This window comes from Nyctereutes procyonoides, unplaced genomic scaffold, assembly GCF_905146905.1.
Source record: "Nyctereutes procyonoides isolate TBG_1078 unplaced genomic scaffold, NYPRO_anot_genome, whole genome shotgun sequence".
NCBI lineage: Eukaryota > Metazoa > Chordata > Mammalia > Carnivora > Canidae > Nyctereutes > Nyctereutes procyonoides.
The window spans coordinates 12,389,982-12,416,373 of NW_026575035.1; the positions used below are offsets into that span (position 1 = coordinate 12,389,982).

General features: G+C 36.5%; 1 protein-coding gene across 2 annotated transcripts in view; it reads left to right on the top strand.

Moving 5' to 3' along the window:
• The window catches only part of CPA6 (carboxypeptidase A6), a 312,960-nt gene that overhangs the window by 260,128 nt on the left and 26,440 nt on the right, over positions 1 to 26,392 (top strand). For both annotated transcript variants that reach the window (XM_055318319.1, XM_055318320.1), the window contains exons 7-8: positions 693 to 803; positions 1,280 to 1,370. In XM_055318319.1, coding sequence (XP_055174294.1) covers positions 693 to 803; positions 1,280 to 1,370 — 202 coding nt within the window. The remainder of the gene's footprint in view (positions 1 to 692; positions 804 to 1,279; positions 1,371 to 26,392) is intronic.

Consider the following 26,392-nt stretch of genomic DNA (forward strand, 5'->3'; position numbering starts at 1 on the left):
AGAAGTTATAATGTTTATTAAACTTTTTATAGAAAAATCAGGAGAGAACAGTGATAATACAACAAGTCCCAAGACTTGAGTCTGGTACCTGTTAGATATAAACAATTAAGTGACATATGAAATGAGCTTATGTTATGATATATCATGTAAGGATACCAAAATATTTGGGTAATTATTTTGTCTACAATTGAAAGTAATCTTTAAAAAAAACTGATTAAACCAAAGCATATCTAAATACTTGCTTTCTTAAGCAGCCTAAAATTAAGCCAGTTCTGAAATACCATCAGAGACTATCTAATTAATCTGTTTTGCTGCCTCTGCTAAAATATATCCATAACAAAAAGTTTGGGATAAAAATCTCAATGAAGCATATATGATATGGGTGGGGGGATGGGTTAAATAAGTGATGAGGATTAAGGAATACACTTGCTGTGATGAGCACCAGGTATTATATGAAAGTGTTGAATCACTAATATTATACTGTATGGGATGAACTGGAATTTAAATAAAATTTTTTTAAATAAAAATGTATTTAAAAAATATATGATATTAAAGAATATAGTTCATAATAGCTTGTTACCTTTTAACTAAATATATTTGGTATTTCCATGGATGGAAAAAATTTTCATATATTTTTTCTAAACCTGTATTTGGGATCAGTTTGTAAGAAAAATGTCACTTTTGTCTTTTAGGCTCTTCTAACATATAGGAGTGACCCAACCATGAGAAAAATGTTGAATCATCTGTATTTCTATGTCATGCCTGTGTTTAATGTTGATGGATACCATTTTAGCTGGACCAATGTAAGTCTCTTTGCCTATCCAATTGAAAAGAGAGACTGAATAAATAGAAAACAGCCATAGATCAGGAAGGAAGCTTGGTGGGCAGAAAGCCTAGTGATACCAGAACTACAGAAGAGACTTCTACTCCTTGTCCCATCAAAATAGCAACTTCTGTTTATATGTCTGGCTTTGCGTAAGATTCCGTTTAAGTAAAGATTTCTCCTGCCAAAGAAATTGTGAAAAGTCACTAGTCTAGTCCAACTTTCTCAATTTTCCTGAGAAGAAATGAGGCCAAGAGAAGAGATAGCAAGTGTGTGGCAGAAATTGGAGCATGACCCTGGGTCTCTCCTGCTCATCCAATCCTCTTTTTACTCCCTGTATTTGTTCCTGGAGGAACTCTCCCCACAGTGCTGTGATTCATTCACCAATTGTGCTACTGAAACGCATGTGGATAACCTGAGTATGTTTTCTGCACCTCTTTTCTTAATTATATGTAGGATAGATTTTGGAGGAAAACAAGGTCAAGGAACTCAATGTTTCACTGCCGTGGAGTTGATGCCAATCGTAACTGGAAAGTGAAATGGTGTGGTGAGTTGAAAACTAACTTGGAATTTAGATCTGGAGGTTTCCACAGCTTTCCCTCTCAAACATGATGAGCCCATTAGGACTCCAATGTAAGATGAATGTTTTTCTGTATATAAAAACCTAATAGAGAAAAACACAGACATGTACATTGTAGCCATAATTTGCAAAAGAAAATGAAAGGGAGGGCAGCCCGGGTGGCTCAGTGGTTTAGCGCCACCTTTGGCCCAGGGCCTGATCCTGGAGTCCTGGGATCAAGACCTACATCGGGCTTCCTGCATGGAGCCTGCTTCTCCCTCTGCCTGTGTCTCTGCCTCTCTCTCTGTATCTGTCTCTCATGAATAAATAAATAAAATGTTTTAAAAAAATCAAAGGGATTTTTAAATATGCAAATATCAAAGATTTAAATCTGTCAACCCAATCCTGAACATTGAAAATTTAAACACAGATGTAACAGCAGAAAACAGGAATATTTGACATTCAGAAACTAAAACAGAAACTCTGGTTTGTGGTATAAATCTGATTAAATGTTTTCATCCTTTCATTGAGAAAGTGAGAGTAACTCTGATCCTGCCTTCATCTGTCTATGACAATCAGAACTACCAAATCCTCATGTAGAATCTACCTATCTAAGGTATCATATATTAAATTAGCCACTCATGTGGCAAATATAGCTCTGTTACAGTCCATCCTTCAGTAATACCTTTCAAGTAAAGAAGATTTCCTTATGATGAAAACCATAAGGTAAACCTAAAAGTGTTGTCACTTATGAGAGAAGAAAAAGCATCCCCTATATACTATAAAATGATATTAATGATGGCTGTTTAGATTTAAATTTTTTTTTTTCTTCAGGGCACCTGGGTGGCTCAGTCGGTTGAGTGACTCAATTTCAGCTCAGATCATGATGTCAGGGGTCATGAGATCCAGCCCAGCATGGGGCTCCATGCTCAGTAGGGAGTCTGCTTGAGAGTCTCTCTCACTCTCCCCATCCCTTGGCCCCTCCCCCCAACTGTCTCTCTGTCTCTCTCTGAAATAAATAAATCTTTAAAAAAATTTTTTTTGACCTGTACTGAGACAAAAAGCTTGTTCATATTAACTCCCTAAGACCACTAATTTTCTTTAAAATTCTTTGTCCTGTCTTTCTGATATGACCATTTTGCATGCTCATAACTGTGTGTCCTATTTTGTTAGTTGGTGGGTATCTGCACTCATATGTATGTCGTACAGATGATGCCCACAGTCATCCAAGTGAGTCTACTGAATGGGTAACTAAGCTCAGTAACACAAGCTGGCCAGCCAGTTCTGCTGTGTAAAGTTAGACTCTTGGTTATATCCAGTTACAAAGAAGTGTCTCTCTTTCCACTGTTCTTTTTCCTTTACCCAGCTTGTTTCCTTCATACATAGGCCTTCATTGATTTCTTACTTTCATCTGCAGTCCTAATTGGAATTCCTCTAATTCTTCCCATTTTTGAATCATTCTGATTCTTCCCATGAGTCCATACTTAAAATGTACAAGGGGATTATGTCAAGTGACCTTGATAAATTGTTCTAAGTGATGTGGAAATGCAGGCAGTCTGGCGGAATCACCTCTCACCCTAAGGTGTCCCAAGGGAATGTAGCTGATCTGACAGGTAGGCAGATGTAGCTTTCCTTCCTCACAGCAACACCTCCCTACAGCTATTTGCTTGGTCCAGGAGACAGTGAACCTCACTGCAGGAACCACTCTTAGGTCAAGGGCCCAAAGCAAGTGAAATCTCTAAGTGAAACTCCAAATAAACAACCTTAATATAAATGACATAGAAATGCCTGGGACCATTGAAAACACTATAGAGTCAACATTGAACTGACAAAAAACAGCTGTTTCTTTCTCATAAGTCCAGTGAGTCTCAAACTAGAGGGTAGAACGTGAAACTGCTTTTACCATGAAAATCTGTGGACTCCCATATAACGATGTTACACTTCAGTGTGTTTAATATGGAGTAGACAGCTTAGAGCATAGAAATGGAAACAGGTACATCTTTTCAGTACTTCATAGCTCCCCCTGGGGGCCTTCAGGCCATGAACTGAGTATCATTACTGTTACAGTGGATCCAGAATAAGGATTCAATAAGTCAGAGTAGTGGTGGGAACCAAGAATAAACATACAAATTTTATTCATTCATTTGCCAAAGTAAATTGAACACGGCACTGCTAGGCACTGTTGGGACCTTTTTTCCTTTCTCTACTTTATGGAGAATGCCATGAGCACTGCTGCTTCTAAATTGGAACAAACCCAGGAGAGAAGGAAAGAGTTTGGATGATATCCATAATTAAGCTTTAATCCCTGAATAACTCAAGTTGCTGCCTAAAAATAAATTATTATTAGGACAACCTACAGAATGGGAGAATGTATTTCCAAATGATACATCTAATAATAGGCTTTTATCTAGAATATTAAAATAGCTTACAGTTTAGCAATAAAAACAGCTCAATTTAAAATGCACAAATGATTTGAACAGGCACTTCTTTAAAGAAGATATACAAATGGGAATAAATACATGAAAAGATGCTTGACATCACTAGCCACCAGAGAAATGCACTTCAAGATACCATCTAACACCCACTAAGATGGATATAGTAAAAAAGACAATAACAAGTGTTGGTGAGGGTGTGGAAAAGTTGGAGCTCTTACGCTTGCTGGGGAGCATGTAAAATGATGTGACCACTTTGGAAAACTATTTAATGGTCACTCAGAAAGTTAAACATAGAGTTACCAAATGACCTAGCAATTCTACTCCTATATATATATATATGTCTAAGAGAAATGAAAAAAAAAAAAAAGAAATGAAAACATTTGTCCATTCAAATGAATATTTATAGCAGCATTATTTTTGATAGCCAAAAAGTAGAAACAGTTAAAACATCTATCAACCAAGGAATATATCAATATGGTATATCTATATAATGGAATACTATTTAGCTATAAAAATTAACAAGTACGATACATGCTATAACATAGATGAAAACATTATACTAAGTGAAATAAGTGAGTTTCAAAATAATTTTAGATTCCATTTATATGAAATGTCCAGAATAGACAGATCAATGGTTGCCAAGGGCTAAGGAGAGAGGGGAATGAAAAGTGATTGCTACTAAAAAAAAAAAAAAAAAAAGTGATTGCTACTGAGAGAAGGGTTTCTCTTGTGGTGATGATTGTGTATATACTAACATTTGTCCAATTGTATACATCAAAAAGGTGAATTTTACAGTATGTGAATTATAGCTCAATAAAATGTTATAGAAACACTTTAATCACCATTTAACAGCAAGTTAGTGGGGATCCCTGGCTCAGCGGTTCAGCACCTGCCTTTGGCCCAGGGCATGATCCTGAGGTCCTGGGATCGAGTCCCATGTCAGGTTCCCAGAGTGGAGCCTGCTTCTCCCTCTGCCTGTGTCTCTGCCTCTCTCTTTCTCTATGTCTATCATGAATAAATAAATAAAATCTTTTTAAAAAAATAAGAGCAAGTTAGGCACTTAATGAATTATAACTCTTCTTTTTTAGAACACTCAGTTACCTAATATTATAAATTAGGTATGATGTGGAGAAAACCACTTTTTACCAGCATAATCACATATGCCCCTCTCTACAGATACCCTTCTCCCACCAACATCCCCTCACCCTATCAAAAAAGGGGGATCTGTTTTGACTGGGCAAATGTTTTAATAGATCACATGAAATGAAAGGGAAACAACTACATACTAGTTGTTTTCAGCCAATGTCTGTGAAAGAATAATGGATGGTCACTGGCCTGCTTTTCAAGAGAATGCGTTCTTCTAGCTGAAGGGCTTTGGTGTTGAACCTGAGCTGAATTGTTTCAGCTCAGGTTATATATATATATATATATATATATATATATATATATACACACACACACACACACACACACACACATATACATATATATACACATATATATACACATACACACACACACTATATATTATATACTTAATTATATATATGTATATATATAAAATTTCAGATATTAAATTTAGGGTAAGGAGAAGAAGAACAGGGAGAAGTAACATTGCTGGAATATCTAGAGAGGGATTTCTTGGAAGTCAAAGATGTCTAATGAGAATTTTAATTAAATTTTCCAGTGGAATATGCCAATTCTCTTCATTATTCCACAACCACAGTTGGTAATATTCAGCACAATCTATTTCACTTATTAAGGCTTTGTGGAATTGGATCTGCTATTTGGAAATGTGAGAAAGTGCTGAGTCTGGCCTCCAAGAAAGCTGAGAGAGAGATTTTCAGAAATCTCGAACTCATAACAGGAATGCATTGCCTTATAAGAGAATTGGATGACATCTGGCTAAGATTGATACATAGATGAGATTAAACATCAACAGGGTGGTCAAACTGGACCCTTAAGATCTGTGCCACCTCCGTTGGAGTGATTTTAATATATTATATATTAATCCAATTTTAATTCAAAACAAATATATTGAACACCTGCTAAAATGCAAGGTGTTGTAAATTGTATCAGAAAGTTCTGAATCATTTAAGGAGTCCTTATCTAACTCCCAAGGAATTATTTGGGATTCTGGAGAAATATAAAGGGAAAATCTATTGACTTATATTATTATCTTTACAACCAAGTTAACTCTAGAGAGAGGTATTAGTCACCTGAAATCTTCCATGGAGGTTGGTAATTTAAAAATTAGACAATCAATGAGTTAAATTATTATGCTTAGTTGTGCTTTTTATAAAGAAAGTAAAGGGAATACAATCCTAGAGATTTAGAAATTTATATCATATGGAGTTTGCTCACTGGTGTTTATGTATTTATTGTATAATTGTTATTTATATTTATTATGCCTAGCATTTACTAAGGATTCACTGTGTGCCGCATGTGCTAAGTGCTCAAGATTATTCTTTCATTTGTACATGTTATTGTTATTCTTATTTAACCCATAAAGAACTAAAATTCCAAGAAATTCAAAAGCTTGCTTCAGATTAGACACAAATTGAGCCACAATGAGAGAAACCAGGCCTGGCTGACTCCAGCAACCCTGTTTCAAGCCATTATATCTGACCTTTTAGAGATTGGCTTGCAATGAATGGTCACTCCACTTTGTTAAAAAGTTAAAAACATGTAGTTGCAAAGGAGTCATTTAGATATCAAAATAATAAGAAGAATGGGACTGTTTTATTCAAAATTATCAAACACAGACAACAGGGAGATTGGCAATGTATGGTGAGAGAAGAGAGGAAGGTTTCCAGGTGATATTTTTGTTTGGTTTTTGTTTGTTTTGAGAGACAGAGAAAGAATGTGTGTGTAGTAGCGGGGGTGGGGACAGGCAGAGGGAGAGAGAAAGAATCTTACTCTGGCTACACACTCAGCATAGGACTCTATCTCTTGATCCTGAGATCATGACCTGAGCCAAAACCAAGAGTCGGATGCTTAACCAACTGGGCCACCCAGGCGCCCCTTTAATATTTTATTTTACTTTTTACTTTTTAAGATTTTATTTATTTGAGAGAGAGAGAGAAAGCACAAGGTGGGGGAGGGGCAGAGAGACAAACAGACTCCCTGCTGAGCCCACCATGAGCTCAATCCCAGGATCCCGAGACCATGACCTGAGCCAAAATCAAGAGTCAGATGCTCAACCAACTGAGCCACCTTGCTATTTTTTATATTGGGCCACTTCATGTAATTTGAATTTATATGTGAATACCACGTGTGTATGATATACTGAAGTATGATTATGACTTCTCTAGGGAGGCACTTTCCTCCTAGCCAGAACTTGATATCTTCCCACGGACGCAGATTTTTTTGCAGCTTTCATTGAAAGTATCACTCTTTGAGGGTCCCACCACATGCAGTCATTGAAACAAGACTCTGAGCCAGCAAACACCCCAAGAATGGCTATAGCTTTTGCTTCAGCTATTCTCATTCCAACTCTTTCTTCCTGTTTGTTCCCCTGGGAACATTTTTGAGAACTCTGATGTGTATTTAAATTGATTTATTGAACATTCAGACGGGTCTATAACAAGAGATTTTATCACAGTGTCTGGCACAGTTCTGTCATATTGCTAGAAAACCCAGTGATCTTTTAGACGTTAACACAATTGGAATTAGTTTAGGCCTCAATTTTGATGATGGTTTTAAGACTTTCTATCATTACTCTGATGGTCTACAACAATCCTACCTAAACCCAATCATATAGAACTGACCACTGCCAGGCAACTTCCTTATTTGCTGACTCCCACAAGAAATAATACTACAAGAGCAGTACTATCACAGTTTCAAAATGAGACCTTCAAAATAAATATGTAGCTTTAAGATATTCCTACATCTTTTCCCAAATGCCGTCTTTTAAATCTTCCTATAGTAGTTCTTTTGATATTTGGGGAGAGCTGATGATAATTTGGGAAGAACTGGTTCTTATTGAATTTTCTGGTTTTGTTGGGTTTCTTTGTTTTTATTTTTCCTCTCAAATGTCATCACTTTGGTAAACTTTCTTTTTTGGAGTGTAGTTGATGTATATAATATTATATTAGTTTCATGTATACAACGTAGTGATTCAACATTTATATACATTACAAAGTGATCACCATAAGTCTAGCTACTATCTGTCACCATACAAAGTTGACTATATTACCTATGCTGTACATTACAACCCCATGACATATTTATTTTATAACTGGAAGTTAGTACCTTTTAATCCCTTCACCTATCTCACCCATTTTCCCCACAACCCCCCCTCCCTCCCCCTCTGCCAACCACCAGATTATTCTCTGTATTATGAGTCGGTCTCTGTTTTGTTTGTGCATTTGTTTTGTTTTCTAGATTCTAAATGGAAGTGAAATCATGCAGTTTTTGTCTTTCTCTAACTTATTTTATTCAGCATAATACTCTAGCTCCATATTCTCACAAGTGGCAAGATATCATTCTTGTTTATGGCTGAGTAATAGTCCATTGTGTGTGTGTGTGTGTGTACACACCACACCTTCTTTATACATTCATCTATCAACGCATAACTTAGATTACTTCTGTATCTTACCTTTTGTAAATAATGCTACAGTGAACATAGGGGTGCATTATATTTTCAAATTAGTGTTTTCATTTTTTTCAGGTAAATTCCCAAAATCAGAATTGCTACACAGTATGGTTATTAATCAATTTTTTGAGTACTCCCATACTGTTTTCCACATTGTCTGTACCAATTTGCATTTTCACTAGGAGGGCACAAGGGTTCCATTTTCTTCTCCACATTCTGGCCAACACTTGCTATTTCCTGTCTTTTTGACAATAGCCATTCTGAGTGGTATGTGGTGATATCTCATTGTGGTTTTGATTTGCATTTCCCTGATGATGAGTGATGTTGAGTGCTTACTGGCCATCTGTATGTTTTCTTTGGAGAAATGTCTGTTGAGGTCCTCTGCCCATTTTTCAATCAGACTTTTTTTGGTATTGACTTGTATGAGCTCTCTGTATATTTTGGATATTAACCTCTTATCAGATGCATCTACAAGTATCTTCTCCTTCCACTCAGTAGGCTGCCTTTCATTTTGTTTATGGTTTCCTTCACTGTGAATTTTAGCTTGCTATAGTCCCATTTGCTAATTTTTGCTTTTGTTACCCTTGCCTATAGAAGAAATCTAAAAAATACTGCTAAGGCCAATGTCAAAGACCCCACTGCCTATGTTTTCTTTTACGAATCTTATGGTTTCCAATATTACATCTAAGTCTTTAATTTATCTTGGAAGCAGCTATGCTCACCATTATCCTACCAATGCTTTATTCTTTAATCCATTTTGATTATATGTTTATATATAGTATAGGAGAGTGATCCAATTTCCTTCTTTTGCATGTTGTTGTACAGTTTTCCCAACAGCATTTATTGGAGAAAGTATCTTTCCCCCATTGTACATTTTAGCCTCCTTTGTCAAAGATTGATTGTATAAGCATGGGTTTTCTTTTCCTAAACTCTCCATTCTGCTCTATTGATCTATGTATCTATTTTTGTGCCAGTACCATACTGTTTAGATTACTGTCACTTTGTAGTATAGTTTGAAATCAAGGAGCATAATACTTCTATCTTTGTTCTTCATTCTCAAGATTCTTTTGACTATCCACGGTATTTTTATGGTTCCATACAAATTTTTAAATTATTTGTTCTAGTTCTGCAAAAAAATGTCCTTTGAATTTTGATAGAGATTGCATTGAATCTGTACATTACCTTGAAAGGAATGGACATTTTACCAATGTTAATTCTTCCAATCCACGAACATGGATTATGTTTTCACTTATTTGTTTCATTGTAATCTTCAGAGTACAGGTCTTTTACTTTTTACTTTTTGCTTTTACTTCCTTGATTAAATTTATTCCTAGGTATTTTATTCTTTTCAATATAGTTGTAGGTGGGATCATTTCTTAATTTCTCTTTCTAATTGTTCATTATTAATGCATAGAAATGCCATGTTTATGTAAATTTTTAACCCTGAAACTTTACTGAATTCATTGTTCTAATCATTTTTTGGAGGAGATCTTAGGGTCTCCTAAATATAGTGTATGGAATCTGCAAATATAGTGACTGTTTTAGTTCTTTTCCAATTTGGATGATTTTCATTCCTTTTTCTTGTCAGATTGCTGTGGCTAGAATTTCCACTACTGTGTTAAATAAAAGTAGTCATAGTGGGCATCCTTGTCTTGTTCCTGACCTTAGAGGTAAAGCTTTCAGTTTTTTACCATTAAATATGATATTAGCTCTCGGTTTGTCATGTATGAATTTTATATGTTGAGGTACGTTGCCCCTGTACTCACTTTGTTGAGACTTTTTTTTTATCATAAATCAGTGTTTAATCTTTTCTCTTTTTTTAAGATTTATTTATTTATTTATTCAGAGAGAGCGAAAGAGAGGCAGAGACACAGGCAGAGAGAGAAGCAGGCTCCATGCAGGGAGCCCAATGTGGGACTCGATCCTGGGTCTCCAGGATCACACCCCAGGCTGCAGGCAGTGCTAAACCGCTGCGCCACCGGGGCTGCCCTGTTTAATCTTTTCAAATCGGTTTTCTGTATCTATTAAGATAACCAATATTTTTATTCATTTTGTTAATGTAGTGTATCATGTTAATTGATTCGCAGGTATTGAACCATCCTTGCATCCCTGAAATGAATCACACTTGAACATGGTATATGATCCTTTTAATGTATTGTTGAATCTGGCTTGCTAATATTTTGATGAGTATTTTTGCATCTGTGTTCATCAGGAATATTTGTCATATATTTGTCTTTTTTTGTCATGTATTTGTCTGATTCTGGTATCAGGGTAATACCAGTCATATAGAATGAGTTTAGAAGCATCCCTTCCTCTTCAACTTTTTGGGGATAGTTTGAGAATCGGTATTAACTTTTCTTTAAAATTCGGTAGAATTCACCTGGTAGATGCCATCTAGTCTTGGACTTTTGTTTGTTGGGAGGGTTTTGATTACTGATTCAGTTTCATCATTAGTGATCAGTTTGTCAGATTTTCTGTTTCCTTCTGCTCCAGTCTTGGAACATTGTGTGTTTTTAGGAATTGTATGTTTTTATCCATTTCTTCTAGATTATATGATTTGTTGGTGTATAATTATTCTAGTAGCTTCTTATAATCTTTTGTGACTCCTCCTTCATTTCCACTTTTATTAATTTGAGCCCTCTTTCTTTGTTTTAAGGAATCAGGCTAAAGGTTGATCAATTTTGTTCATCTTTCAAAAAAGCTAGCTCTTAGTTTCATTGATTTTTTCTATTGTTTTTCCAGTCTGTTTCACTCATTTCCACTCTACTAACATTGAGCTTTGTTTCTTCTTCTTTATTTAGTTCTTATAGGTATAAATTTAGATAGTTTATTTGAGATTGTTCTTATTTCTTGTAGTAGACCTGTATCACCATAAATTTCCCTCTTAGAATTGCTTTTGTTGTGTCCCATAGATTTTGGAACATAGTGTTTTTATTTTCATTTGTCCTCCAGTGTTTTTTATTTTCTCTGTGATTCCTCCATTGACCCACTGGTTGTTTAGTAGCATGTTGTTTAGTCTCCATATTTTTGTCCTTTTTTTCCCCCAATATTCGTCTTGCAATGATTTCTACTTTCATATGTTGTAATCAGAAAAGATGCTTAATATGATTTTAGTCTTCTTAAATTCATTGAGACCTGCTTTGTGGCCTAATGTGAACTATACTAGAGAGTGTTCCATTTGCATTTGAGAATAATGTGTATTTTGCTGTTTTGGGATGGGTGTTCTGTGTGTATCTATATATCCATCTGTCCTAATGTGTCATGTAAAACCAATTTTCCTTATTGATTTTCTGTCTGGATGATCTATCCACTGATGTAAGTAGGGCATTAAAGTTCACTGCTATTATGTACTATTGTCATTTTCTCCCTCTATTTCTTTTTTTTTTTTTCTCCCTCTATTTCTGTTACTACTTGCTTTATGTATTTTGGTTCCCCTATGTTGGGTACATAGATATTTACAGGTGTTATCTCCTCTTTTTGAATTAATCCTTTTATTATTATGTAATACCCTCCTTTGATTCTTGTTATAGCCTTTGTTTTAAAGTATATTTTGTCTGATATAAATATTGCTATCCCAGATTTTCACTTCCTTTTTCATGAAATATCTTTTTCCATCCTTTTAATTTCAGTCTCTATGTTTCTTTAGGTCTAAAGTAAATTTCTTGTAGGCAGCACATAAATTTGATTGGAGTATTTAGCTCATTTAAATTTAAAGTAATTATTGATAGATATGTGCTTACTGCCATTTTGTTGCTTGGTTTCTTTTTTTTTTCTTTTTTTTTTAATTTTTATTTATTTATGATAGTCACAGAGAGAGAGAGAGGCAGAGACACAGGCAGAGGGAGAAGCAGGCTCCATGCACCGGGAGCCCGAAGTGGGATTCGATCCAGGGTCTCCAGGATCGCGCCCTGGGCCAAAGGCAGGCGCCAAACCGCTGCGCCACCCAGGGATCCCTGTTGCTTGGTTTCTAGTTGTTTTTGTACTTCTTTGTTCATCTCTTTTTTTCTCTCACTTTCTTTGTCATGTGATGACTTTCTTTACTGTTATGCTTGGATTCCTTTCTGTTTATTTTTTCTGTATCTGTTAAAGATTTTCAGTTTGTGGTTACCATGAGATTCATATATAACATCCTCAGTCTATAAAAGTCTATTTTAAGAAGATAGTCACCTAAATTCACATTCTAAAAGCACTAAATTTTTACTCCCCTCTCCACATTTTAGATATATGACATCATATTTTACATCTTTTTTGATATCTCTTAACTAGTTATTGTATATATAACTGATTTTACCACTTTTGTCTTTTAACTTTCATACTAGCTTTATTTTATTTTATATTTTATTTTATTTTATTTATTTTATTTTGGAGAGAGGAAAAAAATGAGAGCTGGGGTTGGAGAAGGGGTAAAGGGAGAGGGACAGAGATAAGTTTAAGCAGGTTCCCTGCCCAGCAAAGAGCTTAATGCAGGGCTTGATCTCACGACCCTGAGATCATGACCTGAGCCAAAATCAAGAGTCAGATGCTTAACTGACTGAACCACCCAGGCACCCCATACTAGCTATATAAGTGATTGATCTATTACCTTTACTATGTTGGCTTTACCTAGTAAAATTTTTCCTTTCATAATTTTCTTATTTCTAGTTATAGCTTTTTATTTTCCCTGAATATTACTTATAAGACTGGTTTTACTGGTGATCAACTCCTTTAGTTTTTGCTTATCTAGGAAACTATCTCTCCTTCAATTTTGAGTAATAACCCTATAAGGTAAAGTATTCTCAGTTGTAAGAGGTTCTTTTTTTCCTTTCAGCACTTTGAATATATTGTGTCACTCCATTCTAGTCTGTGAAGCTTCTGCTAAAAAATCAGCTTATAGTCTTGTGTGATTTTCCTTGTACATAACTAGTTGTTTTTCTCTTGCTATTTTTAAGATTCTTTATCTTTAATATTTGACATTATCATTATAATATGTCTTGTGGGTCTCTTTGGATTCATTTCATTTAGGACTCTCTGTACTTCCTAGATTTGTATGTCTATTTTCTTTGCCATGTTAGTGAAGTTTTCAGGTATTACTTTCTCAATTCGATTTTCTATCCCTCTTTTTCCTCTGGGACTCTAATACAAATGTTATTATACTTGCTATTATCCCATCGGTCCCTTAAACTATCATTTTTTAAATTCTTTTTCCTTTTTGCTGTTCCAGTTGGGTGACTTCACTATCCTGTCTTCCAAACTGCTGATCCATTCTATACCATCTAATCTGCTGTTGATTCTCCTTGCATATTTTTCATTTAAGTTACTGTTTTCTTCAGTTCTGATTTGTTGTTGTTGTTTTTTATTTCTTCTATCTCTCTGTTGAAATTTTCACTGTATTCATCCATTCCTCTCTTGAGTTTGGTGGGCATCTTTATAAAAATTACTTTGAACTCTTTGGTAGGTTGTTTTTCTCATTTTTGTTAGTTCTTTTCTGCAGTTTTATCTTGTTCTTTCCTTTGAAACACCTTCCTCTATATTCTCATTTTGCCAAACCCTGTTTTTGTTTATGTTTTAGGTAAACTCAGTTATATCTCCTGGTCATGAAGGAATTGCTATAGGTAGAAAGTGTCCTTTAGGGCCCAGTTGCTCAAGCTTTCCAGGCACTTAAGCCAAGTACTTCAAGGGGGTCCCCTGTGTAGGCTGCATGTACCTTCCTGTTGTGGCTGGGCTGCAGTTGGTGTGAACTTTCTGGTGTGTAGGGCTGTCCCCCAGCATGGTTATCCATGAGGCCTGGTCTCAATGGCTACAGGTGCACTGGTACGTACAGTTGGCCCCCTAGTACAGCTGGCTATAAGGTGAGGCTGCCACAGTTGCAGGTACATTGGTGGGTGGGGTGGCCTCTGGCTATGTAGCTGTGAGATATGATCAGAAATGTTGTAGGTGCTCTAGTCAGGGGGTGGGGGCTGGCCTCCATGGTGGGGGCTGCATGGAAGGGGTGCCAGTATTGGTGAAGGCTACCTGCAGGGTGTAGCACAGCAGGGAGCCTCTTAGGGGAACACTGACCAGATAGGTTGGACAGGGTGAGTCTGCAATGGAAAACTGGGGTGGGGTGAATGATGCCAGTACAATAGGTGGAGAATCATAGAAATAGTACCTACCAGCACCAGGACAGCTAGATGGAGAGGAGTAAAAATGGGGGGGGGATAGCACCCACCAGCACTTTCATCCCTGAAAAAAGTCCCAACAGACTTCAGTCCCTCCAAGACACAGGCAATGAATCTTCTTTACATGTAACACATGAGCTTTTCAAATTGCTGTCTCTGTGCTGGGCCTTGGAGTGAGACTATGCACATGAACTTTTAGAGCAGAATCTCAATTTCCAAGGCACCTGGGTGACTCAGTCAGTTAAACATCTGCCTTTGGCTCAGGTCATGATCGAGGATCCTGGGATTGAGCCCCTTATTAGGCTCCCTGCTCAGCAAGGGATCTGCTTTTCCCTCTGTTCCTCTCTGCTCTTGATCTCTCTTTCCTTTTCTCTCTCAATAAAAAAATAAAATCTTTTTTTAAAAATCCCAATTTTCTACTGTCTTTTGGCTCTCCTAAAAACAGAGCTCACTGGTTTTCAAAGTTAGACATTACAGGAGCTGATCTTCCTAGGCAGGTCCTCCAGGCTGAGGAGCCTAATATGGGGCTCAGACCCCTGCCCCGTTTCTCAGGGAGGGCCTCTACAGTTGTATTATCCTTCCCATTTGCAGGAGGGATAAGTCAAGGGTGTGGTTCCCTACTAATAAGCATCTCCACCCCTCCTACTGACCTCAATGTTGTTTTTTCTTTATATCCTTAGTTGTGTAAAATATGTTCTGCTAGGCCTCAGGTCATTCTCAGAGAGGGGTTGTTCTTTATGTAGCTGTAGTTTTCTTGTTTCTATGGAGGAAAGAACTTTCTCCTACTCCGCCATCTTGATCCAGCTCTCTGGTATTACCATGGATGTTTTCTAAGTTTCTCTTACAATGAATTCTCTAGTTCATGTCACAGATAGTCACTCTCATCCACTTCAAACTCTTTCTGGAGACTTCCTTCACTGTTGAGGCCAAAAAGATAAAGTCTGCATTTCCTAGACTCAGGTACAACTAAGGATCAGAGTATTTTAGGTTCTACCCTTTTGGTAATTCATATGAGACTTAGAATGTGGAAAGTAAGATAGAGGTCCTTTTTCTGTGGTTTCTACTGTCCCTGCTGTCTTGTACCATTGTGGAGGTGTGTGGTTTATCCAAGGCAGCTTCCCCATCTTGACTCTTCCCTGAATATGCTGCTTCCTCATGTTAGAAAATGGAGGAGCCCTCCTTGTAACCTGCATCATACCTCTTGAAGTCATCCATGATGGCTCAAGCTAGAGTTTCTTTCCTAATGGTTCTAGAAATCATTTAATGACTTATTTTACAAATCTCCTCTGCTTAAACTAGCCACAGAGGATCCTGTGGATCATGAAACCCTGGCCAGCACAGTCTCACATAAACATTTCATTTTCTAGTCCACATCTATTACCTTGGCCAAGGATTCTATTATTTCATAGGCTTTTTCTGACATTCGGGTCAATGTTTCTTGTTCCTTGTTTTCGTTTATTGATATTACCCCATCTTGTCATAGTTATTTGCCATTCATACCATTTTAGTATTTTAAAATAACGTACCTGATAAACATATTATCAGGCTATCATTTTTATTTCCTTACTATTACTTAGCTAAAGAATATGCTGTCAATTCCTTTCAGAGCTCCTTTAGCTTATCAACCTTAAAAAGTTTTTTGCAAACTTCCTTCTTTCTAGAATAGAGGATCACAAGGCTAAACTGAACATCCTTCTAAGACTTAGAGAAAACTTATTTTCTTCTTTTGCTATTTAAACATACACTTCCCAGCTAATTCACCACTAAAAAAAGCTATTTTATCATTTGTAATGTTACCCTTAAATTCCTTTTTTCTCTAATCCAGATACTGATTATATGCAAAACTCTATCTCTCCATTTTACCCTTCTTACTCCTTATGCAAGACACACCCAAATGCTATTTAAAATGAGCTTTTCATAACTACAGATCAAATAATGTTTAGTCCTGATAGTGTGTGTATACACAAAATGATATATTTTTGTTGTATTTCTGGTCATTCTTGTGGGTAAATATATAAGAATTTGCATGTGAGAGACAATATCTCAGTTTATTATAACATCTATTCCAATATAATGAATAAGTATCTTTGTTGAAGTTTAAAAATGATGTCACAAACAACATTTAAAAACCTCTTACAAATAACTTATTTTCTTGAAAATCACTGAAGTAAGTAGCATATAAAACTGAAAATTCTTTTTGGAAGATTTTATTTATCTGAGAGAGAGAGAGAGAGAGCGGGAAAGAAAGAGAGCATGGGAGGAGGTGGGAAGAACAGGGGGACAGGGAGACACAGACTCCCCACTGAGCAGGGAGCCTGACACAGGGCTCCCTCCCAGGACCCTGGGTCATGACCTGAGCCAAAGGCAGGCACCCAACCAACTGAGCCACCCCAGCGCCCCTAAAACTGACATTTTTAAAGCAAGGCATGATGGAGGCAGAATCACTCCCTAAGCTCCTGGGACACTGAGCTATTGATTTTTCATTTGTACTGATTTTAAGTCCAGTAATTTTATTGCACCTATTTCAGCAGATAACCCCCCATGCTGCCTAATCTTTAGGAGGCCTCTCGTCTTGCTTTGGGTATACGAGAATGGTTTTTAAAGCTTTTATCTTCTAATTCCTTTTCTACTATGCTGGTTGCTTTTCGGCATTATTTAATTTCGGAGTTCACCAAAAACAAACTACATCTCTCTGATAATTTTCCTCCAGCTGTATCATTTGCATTTGGCAAGTCCTGTTACTTTTTTCATAAAATTCATTTATATCTAGCTGTTTTGAATTTTTGAGTCCTTGTTACTGTTTTAACATCTCATAAGCAGTATTGCATTATGCTCCTTATGGGTCACCAAGGTTGTTAGATATTTTCCTTGTTATCAGATTTATAATTCCTTTTCAATCCATATGCTTATTTTTAATCCAAACTCCCTTTGAAGTAACTGTTGTTATTAAAACAACCTCCTTTTAAAAAAAAAATTAACTGGGACTTGGGTAGCATGGTTGGTTAAGCATCTGACTCTTGGTTTTGGCTCAAGTCAGAATCTCAGGGTGGTGAGATTGAGCACCACATCAGGCTCTGGGCTAAGAATGTAACCTGCTTCAGATTCTGTTCCCCTTCGCCCTCATCTACTCACATGCATCCTTTCTCTCACTCTCCAAAAAAAAATTTTTAACAATATCTTTTAAATATTATTTTACATGCAGAAGTAGAAAAACAATGATATTTTTCTTATCTGTAATTTTTCAAAAAACTAGCCAAATGATGACAGGAGATGCATGAGTAGTCACCTTGCCTTTACACTACCTTCCAGAACTAGCATTTCCCAAACCATATACAGTCCTAGTGAACTGCAGAACCGTAGTGGTCTAGAAGAAGTTAATAGGTGCCTGGAAAATAACTGTCTTCATCTGTTTGGACTACTATAACAAAGCACCAAATACTAGGTGTCTTACAAAATACAAATATTCATTTTTCACAGTTCCAAAGGCTGGGAAGTCCAGGATCATGGTGCCACTAGATTTGGTGTTTAGTGAGACTTCCTAATTCATAGATAACACCCTCTTATTGTGTTCTCTTATAGTGGAAGGTATTAGGGAGCTCTCTGGAATCTCTTTTTTAAACTCACCAATCCCATTTATGAGGATTCCATTCTTGTGACCTAATTACCTCCCAAAGGCCCTACGTTTTAATACCATTACATTGGGCATTAGAATTTCAACATGTAAGTTTAGGGAGGATACAAAAATTCAAACTGTAGCAATAACTGATGCTAATATTTTTAAGTTGTAAGAAAAAAAGAGTTTTAGTGTCAGAAAAAATGCCAAATACATTTTATACAGTTACTTCAAAAGTTATCAGATGCATGACTAAACTCTTTCATTCATTTATCCAACTATTTACTGAGCTGGTTATTGGGAAGACCGCAATAAACAAAACAAACTCAGGCTGTTATGCATGCTATGGAAAAATACACAGTACCAAGAAAGTGATAGAGAGTGAAAGGGGTGGAGGTAGGCTAGGTGTTTTTAGGTGGCATAGGGAAGTCCAATCTGATGATATGAGACTTGAGAGCACAGAAGGTCTGGAGAAAGAGCAGACAGAGGGAACAATTGTGTAAAGGAGTTGGGAGTATCATCGATGAGTTTAAGGAAGAGTAAGGAGGGCTGTATGGCTGGAGTTGAGCGAGGTAGGAAAGAGGAGTAGGAGATGAAGTAGGAGAAGTAGTCCAAGGGAAAATGTTACAGGTCCAGCATTAGGAAGAACTTTGGATTTTGCTCTGAATGGGATGAGAACCATTGGAAAATTTTGAGTTGATAAGTGACATGATCTAACTTTTTAAGATAATTATTCTGGCTACTTTGTATCAAATGAATTGTTGGGAGCAAATATTTGTATTCAAATTATACTTTCCATTTGAAAGCATTGCTTTCAAAATATAAAATGTCTAACCTCAGAATATTATTATCCACATCTTTAGTCAACTATTGCATAAACCACAATAAATTCTAAATGTAAATATATCTTTATTGCATAAGGAATAATTGTTGTTGTTTTTTTACTTTATCTTTTATTCTTCCTTTGGCAAATATCAGATTATATGAGCAAAACTATATTGCTCACTATAGTTAAATACATTCTTTTTTGCTTTATATAAGCTGGTAAACATATGTAAGTGGATAAAATTCTTGGCTAAAGACATATTCCAAAACTCTTTTCCAAGTTAGGAGAAAAGGAAGCTTATGAAACTTCTATTAGACCATAATCATACAGCAAACTAAATCAGTATATGCCGTTTTTAAATTAACATCTGCCATTTTTTAAAGACTTCAGTTTTTGGTTACAGCTAAAATGATTTTTATCTGAAGGTTTATGAAAGCACAGAAGCTGACCACACAAATCTTACTCATAACCATATTGGCCATTTAAAAATAAAAAATAATAAAAATAAACCTATAATCAAGAAAATTCCACTTATTAGAAGAAAATAGCTACCAACAAGTTATTTTGAATATATATGGCATTTATAATAACTAGGTTTCATTATATGTGTTTTATTAATTATTTTTTTAAATTTATTTGAGAGCAACTGTGTGTGCAAGCAGGAGCAGGGGCAGAGGAAAAGAATCTCAAGCAAACTCTTTGCTGAGTATGGAGCCCCATGAGGGGCTTGATGTCACAGCTCTGAGATCATGACCTGAGCCAAAATCGAGTTAGATACTTAACTGATTGAGCCACCCAGGTGCCTCTTGTTTTATTACTTCTTAATGCTTACCTTTTCATTTTAAAGTAACAGATTACTTCAAAATAAACCCAAATGATTTAGCATTTTATAATTGAATTTTCTAATAAATTTCAGGCCCCCAAATTTCAGATCAAGGATTGCACAACAGTCAGCCTTCAGAATATATTTTGCTTGGCAGACAGAATGGTTTCTCATCTTTTGAAATGGAATACTTTCATGAAATACTTGCTCTAGCTGACCACACTCCCTACCAGTTTCCCACATTATCACCAGCTGGACATGTGAAGTTGACACCTGTTTTTAACACTATAAAACCCAATATTTATTTATAAAAAATTAGTTGCATTCATGGGGCAGAAATTCAAATATTGTAAACTTGATGCTAAATCTTAATACATATTCCTAATTTAGTAAAAATAGATCAAACCAAAAGATCTCATTTTCTTAATACATGGAACTGTTTTAACTTGTGAAGTGTTTTTTCAAAGGAAACAAAATAAAGATAAGCAACCATGCAAGAAAAAAGTTTTCAGTAAATATAGCAGAAAAGTTTTACTATTATTTTTATATAAATGCTTCTGAATCAAATATTACATAATAAAAAAATTTTAAGGGTCTATATAAATGTGAAGAAAAACTCCAAGACTCTAGAAGTTAATATTTTTTAAAAAGTTGTAATTTATGAAAATAAACCAACATGATAAAATGAGGAACCTCCTAGTAATCAAAAACAATATATTTTTTAAGACTTTATTTATTTATTAGAGAGAGAGAGAGAGAGAGAGAGAGAGAGAGAGAATGAGTAGGGGGAAGGGCAGAGAGAGAGGGAGAAAAAAGACTCCCCACTGAACAGGGAGCCCAGCTCCATTCCAGGACGACGTGATTGTGACCTGAGCTGAGGCAGACTCTTAACTAAGCCACCCAACATGCCCCCAAAACAATATTAAAATAAAAGAAGATAACATTTAATCTGTTAAATTATTCCCCCAAATGCTTAATCTGATATCCTAAACTAGAAGCAAGGGTAAAACTGGGATACAACGTGTCTCTGGGAGCATTAGAAAGCAACTTGACCAGACACTTCAACAGCACCATTCATTCCTGCATTCATTAAAAAAAAAAATGTACTGCATGTATTCTCTTTCCCACGCTGTGCTAGGTCTTTAGGAAGCAGAGACAGCTCCAACATATTCTGTCCTTCTAGGGTTTTAAATCACTGAGGTCAGAGGAGGTGAAGAGAAGGAAGAGAAAAGAGAAAGAGGGAAGGAGGAAGGAAGAGAAAGAAAAAAGAAAACTTTAAAAATACTATGCAGAAATATATATGGTATAGATAGACATATAAATAGTACAGTGGAGCTCTAGAGGAAGAATGGGCCAGTGCTACTCGATAAAGTCCGCAAGTCCTCATAGAAGAAATAATAGATTTGAATCTTTTTTCTTTTTTTTTTTTTTAAGATTTTACTTATTTGTTCATAAGAGATACAGAAAGAGGCAGAGACATAGGCAGAGGGAGAAGTAGGCTTCCTGAGTTGAGCCTGATGCAGAACTCATCCCAGGACCATGGGATCACGCCCTGAGCCCCAGGCAGATGCTCAACCACTGAGCCACCCAGGTGCCCCAAAAATAATAGATTTGAATATTAAAAATATATAGGTTATTGGGTAGACCAAACTGTAGAGGAGAAGGTGAGTAGAGCAAAGGATTCAGGGTCAAGAGGGCATTCCACGTAGGGGGCACAGGTCTGTCCCTGAGGAAAACATGCAGCATGAAACACTTGGGGCTGTGAGGCTGGCAGGTGGTCCTGCATGGGCAGGAACAAAGGATGACTGGAAGGACTGGTGAGAGACGGGGAAGAAGTTCCCAGGGTATAGTGCATGGTGGGCACACTGAGATGCAGTGCTGTGCTGAGCCTTAAAGATTTTATTCCAGAGGCTATACCTTTCAGACTGAACTAAAGTTATATGTACATGAGGTTGCATCACAGAGAAAGTCATGAAAAAGTCATAGCACATTTGGGGCACCTGGGTGGCTCAGTGGTTGAGGATCCTGGGATCAAGTCCCACATTGGGCTCCCTGCATGGGGCCTGCTTCTCTCTCTCTGCCTATGTCTCTGCCTCTCTCTCTGTGTCTCTCATGAATAAATAAATAAAATCTTTTTTTAAAAAAAGTCGTAGTGCACTCTAAGGACATATCAGTTTCAGGACGCCTGGTGGCCCAGCGGTTGGGTGCCTGCCTTCATTCAGCCTGGGGCGTGATCCCGAGGTCCTGGAATCAAGTCCCACATCGGGCTCCCTGCATGGAGCCTGCTTCTCCCTCTGCCTATGTCTCTGCCTCTTTGTCTATGTCTCTCATGAATAAATAAATAAAATCTTAAAAAAAAAAGACATATCAATTTCTTGTGAGGATTTCAAAAGGAGAATTATTTTTATGCTAGAACAAACAAATGCATAAATGACTGGACTGAATAAATTAACAATTCTATTATTAAAATTAATTGTATTTAAAAATGTTTAAGATAAAACAAAGATTTCAAAAATGTTATGGACTTATAGCCTGTGTTGATTTTGCCTGTTAGGGGTATTTTGATGAAATGTTTGACAAACGCTGGATAATTGGAAGCCTTTAAAGGGAGGAATAATTGGAAGCTTTTCATGCTAGGAATAAAATGACTGATCTTTGAGTGTCACTTGAGCAAGAGTGTTAGCCAAAGGTTGGTAAATTACAGCAGGACCATAATCCAGGAGGGACAGGCAAGGATAGAGAGGAAAGGCACACAAGAGAAATGTGGAAACAGCAGCATTCACTGATATATAGAAAGATGATATAGATATAGATAGATATAGATATAGACATAGACATAGACATATATCACTTATGCAACAGTAGGATAAAGGCAAGAGAGTTAGGAAGGACAAGGGAAGAGTCTGAGATGACTCCATTTCTAGTAGGAGTGACTGGTGGAGACAGGTGTCATCTACCAAAATTTGGCATCTAGTAAAAGGTGAGGATTTCGTGGAAAATATGAGTCCAGTTTTGAGCAGAGGATTTGAAGTGTTTGTAGAAACCTTGGAGAAGATGTGCAATAGGTAACTGGATATAGACTTGGAGTAATGAAAAAGGCCTCATCTGAACATAGGGGCTTGTGGGTCCTTAGCACATAGGAAGTAGTTGAAGCTATGGGCACAGATCAGATCAGTATACATGAACAGTGAAAAAGGAATCAAAGAAGAACCTTAAACCTTTGGTCAAAGCATCCCATTTTGAAAACATATTAAAAGGAAACAGAACAAGATGCTGACCACAGTGTAAGCTGTAAATAAAAGCACAATACAGATGTCAAACAACAGAGCAATGGTTAAATAAATTCATACTCATTTGATGAATTTTAGGAAACCAAAAACTAGGTAACAAGTTCATTTGAAAATAATAAAAAGCTCATATTGAGTCGAATTCAGACTATATGATTTTTTCACTGTAATTACAATTTCATAAAATACATGATGATTTTATATGTACATGTGACAGATGTGTGTATGACATATACATGTACCAACTCAGAAAAAAACTCGGAAAAATAGACTGAATGCTAGAATTGGAAGATTAACTAGTGTTTTTTCTTCTTTTAAATATTTTCTAGACTTAATTTTAGAATTCCACTTTAAGGAACAAATTTGCATTTAATAGTTTGTATTCTTTATTTATTTTTCCCAAAGAGCCTATAAGTAGTTAGCCAAATGACTAATCATGTGGCATGATTATTAAAAAGATGCATATTGAAATGAATCCCAGAGATAAATACTATTTAAATGTCTGATCTTGTTGCCACTATGAGACATCAACTTAGGCCACCCTTCTGCATCACTGAGAATTTAGCAAAATGGAATAGAGCCATAGGAGTCACTCAGTAAGTATTTATGGAGCACCTAATTTATGCAGGTACTCTGGAAGCTACATTGGAATGTGTCTTCAAATTAAAGAAACAGGTTATAACTTTCTTCTTCAAATGTATTTCTCTATCCATGTTTAAGTGACACTTTAAATAAAAACACATTCTCTGGCTGTCTAACTTGGACCCATTGATATTCTTAAAAGAGATAATAAAAATTTGAAGGATATGGGTAAATAGGCAATATTATACATTCCTGTTGAAAGTTGGATGGGTTCAACTTCTAGAGAAAGGCATTTGGCAGTGTCTACCAAAATTAAAAAATACACATTTTTTGACTGAGTAAGTAATTCCCTTTATAGGAATTTATCCTATTGCTGTACTCACATATGTGGAATATAACACACGTACAAGGATATGTGTTGTAGCACTCTTTATAATAACAAGAGGTTAGAAACATCCCAAATGCCCATTAACAAATGACTAGTAAAGTAAATTAGGCTACAACTATCAGTGAAATAGAAATAATCAGAATTAGATAGCTATTCTATTTACAGAAAAATCCCGGGATTACACACACACACACACACACACACACACAGTGAAACAAAGCAAGGTTTAAGATTAATATATATAAAAGATACTATTTGTATAAAATAAAAGATAATACAACTGGCTTTTTGCTTATAAATGCATGGACTAACCCTGGAATAATACAAGGAGGAATGATTGCTTCTGGGGAAAAGGAATAGATGTCCAGACAGATGGAGGGATAAAAGCATTAAAAATAAGTCAACATTATTTTCTTAAAAAACTAAAATCTTTAACTAAAATCAAGTTCCAGAATGCACTATCACCGTTCAGAGTACTTCATCTCCTTTCCTATTATTTAGCTTTTTTATTTAGCTTAGTTAGAATTTAGTAAAACATGAGGAAGTGGTATCAAAAGAGATAGCTCATAAGCTCATAAGGAAATCATACTCTTCTCCACCATCCCTCATTGCCCTCACTCACACTCCCACCAAATAGGGCAGGTATGAAGTGTCAAAATAGAGTTCACATTTAATTACATATTGCCTAAACTAGTAAACACCAAATGCACTGCCCTCTACCCCTCTCCCCATCACCTCTCTTGGTATTTTCCTAGAGGTGTTGATGTGAAACAGATTGAAAGAAAAACTCAAGTTTTACAGTGGTTCAAACATTTTACAGAAATCGTTTTCTTATGTAGAGAGATAAAAAGTGTACATAAGCAAAAATATTTTAGTATCACATATTTCATTAGAACACAGTATCTGTTTTCTTATACTGGCACCTATTTAGAATGAGGTTGTAGCATGCCATTCTAGCCTGTGTAATTCCAAAAGAGAGTCCAGAGTAGCCTTCCAGCAAGTTCTAAAACAAGAAAATATCACTAATTCCCTCACCTCCCCAGACTGGAAAGGTACATTGGAAACAATCAAAGACAAAGCAGTAATATCATGCAAATCTATGGATTCCCTTTTCATTTGTTCTCATTCTCAGGTATAATTCTTGCTCTCTGGTACATGTTTGCACATATTTTAAGGATATGACAGAAAGGTAGAGAACAACATTGTTCAGGCTCTTGTGCAATCTCTTAACTTTTATTATAAACTTAAATTATAATATAATACAGCTGACCTTCAAATGTAAAGCACAAATGCAATTTTGATGTGCTAGACTAAGAGGGACCTTGCTATAGGGCAGATTGATTCACTGGATGAACATTTATTGAACCCCTGCTATGAGCAAAACACAATGCGAGACAAATCTTTGGTTCTTGTTTTTGGGAGCTAGCATCCAGTGAGAGAGACCAGCATGTAAACAACCTGCTGTGATCTGAGGCTGAGTGAAAGCCCATAAATAGAATCATGAGTGTCCCATTAACAGAGCAGACAGGAAAGAGAAATTCTGGGGCCAGAGTGGCAAAGTTGCAGACAAGCGGCTCTTCCCCCCACATATCCAGTTGCCACTCTACCAATTACCAAAACTTGGTGGCTTAAAACAACAACACAAATTTATTTTCTTACAATTCTGGAGGCCAGACATCCAAATTGGATTTCACCAGGCTGAAGATGCCCCAAGACCACACTCCCTCAGGAAGCTCTGGAAGAAAACCCATTTCCTTGCAGCTTCTAGAAGCCAACTGTTTTCCTTACCTTGTGACCTCTTCTCCCACCTTCAAAACCCGTGACACAAGCGTATTTCCTCTGTGACTCAGCTTCTCCCTCTGCCACACAGTTTTCTCTTCTGTCTGTAATCAAATTTCCCTCTTATAGAATGCTTATGATTACATCTAGATAATCCAGGATAATGTCCCCATTTCAGGAGCTTGATCACATCTGCAAAAGCCCTTTTCCATATAAGGTAACAGTCACAAATACCATGGATTAGGACCTGGCAATCTTTGGGGGCCATTATACAGGCTACCACAGTGTGTTACGAGGAAAGGCCTCTAATCCAGCCCCTTTATTCATGAAGGCTGTGATGAGTCACTGGGATGTTTCGGCAGAGTAATTACATGGTAAGATATGTATTCCAATAAAATTAACTCAGGGCTTTTTTTTTTTAAGATTTATTTATTCATGAGAGACACAGAGAGAGGGAGAAACCTAGACAGAGGTAGAAGCAGGCTCCCCGTGGGGAGCCTGATGCGGACTTGATTCCAGGACCCCAGGATCACACCCTGAGCC